Source organism: Melanotaenia boesemani, chromosome 10 (assembly GCF_017639745.1).
Source record: "Melanotaenia boesemani isolate fMelBoe1 chromosome 10, fMelBoe1.pri, whole genome shotgun sequence".
Lineage (NCBI taxonomy): Eukaryota > Metazoa > Chordata > Actinopteri > Atheriniformes > Melanotaeniidae > Melanotaenia > Melanotaenia boesemani.
In genome coordinates this window covers 14,019,012-14,021,664 of record NC_055691.1, presented here as the reverse complement: position 1 = coordinate 14,021,664, position 2,653 = coordinate 14,019,012, and the positions used below count along the sequence as shown (strand labels likewise).

Genomic DNA, 2,653 nt, shown 5'->3' with positions numbered 1-2,653 from the left:
ATGCAGCTGCACGTCTTTCACCTGGCACACGCAAGTATAAGCACATCATTCCAGTTTTATCTTCTCTTCACTGGTTGCATATGCATTTCAGGATCCATTTTAAATAGCTTTTATTTTTTTTCAAGTGTTTAAATGGTGCTGCCCTGTTGTACCTCTCTGAGCTCCTGCTGTTAAGCTATTGTCATGAAATTTTGGACTTTTGCCTTTGGACAGAGGACTTCTCATGGCTGTTTTGACGTTGTTCTGGAAGCTGAAACCGTGCTGTGCTGCTGCACTGAAGACTGGAACTACAAGCGCCACTTCAACTAAAGTTTTGAAATTGGGGAACATTTCTCGAGAAGTTGGCAAGAGTGTCTGAATAAGGGGTTTCCTGATCCCGGAAGCACTCGTTTCAGTGGGAGGAAATCAACATGCGCTCCTTCAGCACTAGTGGTTCAGCTGCACCAGTCTGTGACCTGTAGTGGTAATTGTAGGGAGGACTGTAGCTAGTTTGTGGGTGGATTAGCAATCACTGCAGGGTGTCAGTTTAGGACAACAATTATTATGTTCGGGTGAGGTGAGATGGAAGGATGGAATGACCAGGTCCAGGATTCAGCGTTGAACAGTCTTTATTGATGAGTGGGAGATGCATGTGAACAGTGGTGCATGTGTGTGGTTTTCTACAAAAAGAATAAAGGAAATACAAATTATGAGTACATGTTTCCCCTGGTAAATGTAACTGTCCACACAGAATAAACATGTGCCTAAATGTCTGATTATAATTAGTTATTAAATATATAACATGAATGCCCATAAATAATAAAGCAACTGTTAATGCACTCAGCATGATGTATCTCACATGAATGATGTAATATGAACCACCAACATGAACTGCAGCAAATGGGCCTACAGGCGGTAAATATGCTATGCTGAATGGCTAACAGTTAGCTTCCCAAAATACTCTCAAAGAACTTAAAACGGCCATTACTCTCGGCCAAACACAAGGGAAGCTGAGTCCAGGGGCTTATAGAAGGCAAGAGTAAATCCTAAATATGATTACTTACTTCTGATAGACGCACACTATCACTGACACAGCTCAAACAATAGCAACGTGATGCCGAACCTCTCTGAGCCACGCTGCCTGCCGGATGTGATATATTACTACAGCTGGGTCAGCCGCCTAGTGGTGGAACGTAAGAACTACATGTGAACACAATAAACTAAATATACCAGGTAAAACAGTACAGTCCTTTGTACAGCCGCCCCCAAATTTGGTATGTAAATTTGACTGTTAGGTATCTGTACTGTCCTGAGGCAGGGCTGGTAGCTTGATGAGACGAACGACTGGGCGAGTGTAGGTTCTGTCCTTTACTTAAACCACTGCTGTCCTCACACGTCCGTCTGCTCCAGGTATGACGCTCGTCACGGTCCCTACTTGCCAGAGAGCTCTCGGTGCTTGCTGATCGACGATAAGCACTACCGTGCCGGCAGTGATGTCATCCTTCTCGGTCTGCCATTTCTGCCGGGCTTGTAAGGTGGGCAAGAAGTGGTGAATGTAATGCCTCCAGAAGTGGTCAGCTATAACTTGGGAATGACGCCACCTCTTTCGACCAATCAGTTCAGACTCAGGGTAGACCACTGGTGGCAAGGAGGAGTCTGGCCGCCCCGTCAACAAGTAGTTAGGCGTGACTGGGTCTGGATCAGCGAGGTCGGAGGAGACATAGCCTAGGGGTCTAGAATTGAGAATGCTCTCTACCTCGATGAGGACTGTTCTCAATACCTCCTCTGGTACTGGCTGAGCTCCTAAGGTGGTGCGGAGGGCATTCTTCACCGATCTCACTTCTCTTTCCCAGGATCCACCAAAATGGGGAGCGTTGGGGGGGTTGAACTGGAAACGGATCTGTTGAGCCGCGAGCTGATCTTTAACAGCAGGTTCCAGGGCACTGAAAGATTCGTGTAGCTCCTTGCTTCCTCCTCGGAAATTGGTGCCCTGGTCTGAGAGGATCTCATGAGGCTTTCCTCGGCGAGCTATGAAGCGTCTGAGTGACATGAGGAAAGAGTCAGTATCCATGTTTGGTAGGAGGTCTAGATGGATGGCTCGCGTATTAAGACACTTGTACAGAATGCCCCATCTCTTCTAGTGCGTCGGCCTGCCTTAACAAGCATGGGGCCGAAACAGTTGACGCCCTTTGAATAGAAAGCTGGCCGGAAGAGCCGCAAACTGGAAGGGGGTAAATCGGCCATTCTTGGAACTTGGGGACTGCTTCTCCATTTCCTGCAGTCCACACGGTTATGCTGATGCTTCTTAACCGCCTCTCTACCTCTCAGTAGCCAGTACTTCCTATGCAGTTCCACAAATACATGCTCTGCTCCAGGGTGGTGCAGCTGGTTGTCATAGTGTCGAATCAGGAGCTTGGAGATTGGGTAAGAAGAGGAGAGGAGAATGGGGTGCATCACATCAGAGCTTAGGCTATCACATCTGCGGAGCCTACCTCCAACACAGATTAAACCTGAAATCTGATCATATTCAGGGGCTAAGGTGAGCACTTTGCTGGTAGATGGGAGAGCTTTACCAGATCTGAGTAGTGTCACCTCCTCGGGGAAGTTCTCCATCTGGGCGTGTCTGAGGAGCACTAACTCAGCGTTATGATAGTCATCAGCTGTGGGAGATGTG

At 47.6% G+C, this 2,653-nt stretch overlaps 1 protein-coding gene across 1 annotated transcript; it reads right to left on the bottom strand.

The window, feature by feature from the left end:
- Nucleotides 1–512: 512 nt before the first annotated feature.
- LOC121647785 lies at nucleotides 513–2,393 on the bottom strand. The gene is made up of 2 exons (XM_041997483.1): nucleotides 1,044–2,393; nucleotides 513–659 (listed from the first exon to the last, which is right to left on the bottom strand). The coding sequence occupies exon 1, from the start codon at nucleotides 2,048–2,050 to the stop codon at nucleotides 1,352–1,354; it is 699 nt and encodes a 232-aa protein (XP_041853417.1). The 5' UTR covers nucleotides 2,051–2,393; the 3' UTR covers nucleotides 513–659; nucleotides 1,044–1,351.
- Nucleotides 2,394–2,653: the final 260 nt, after the last annotated feature.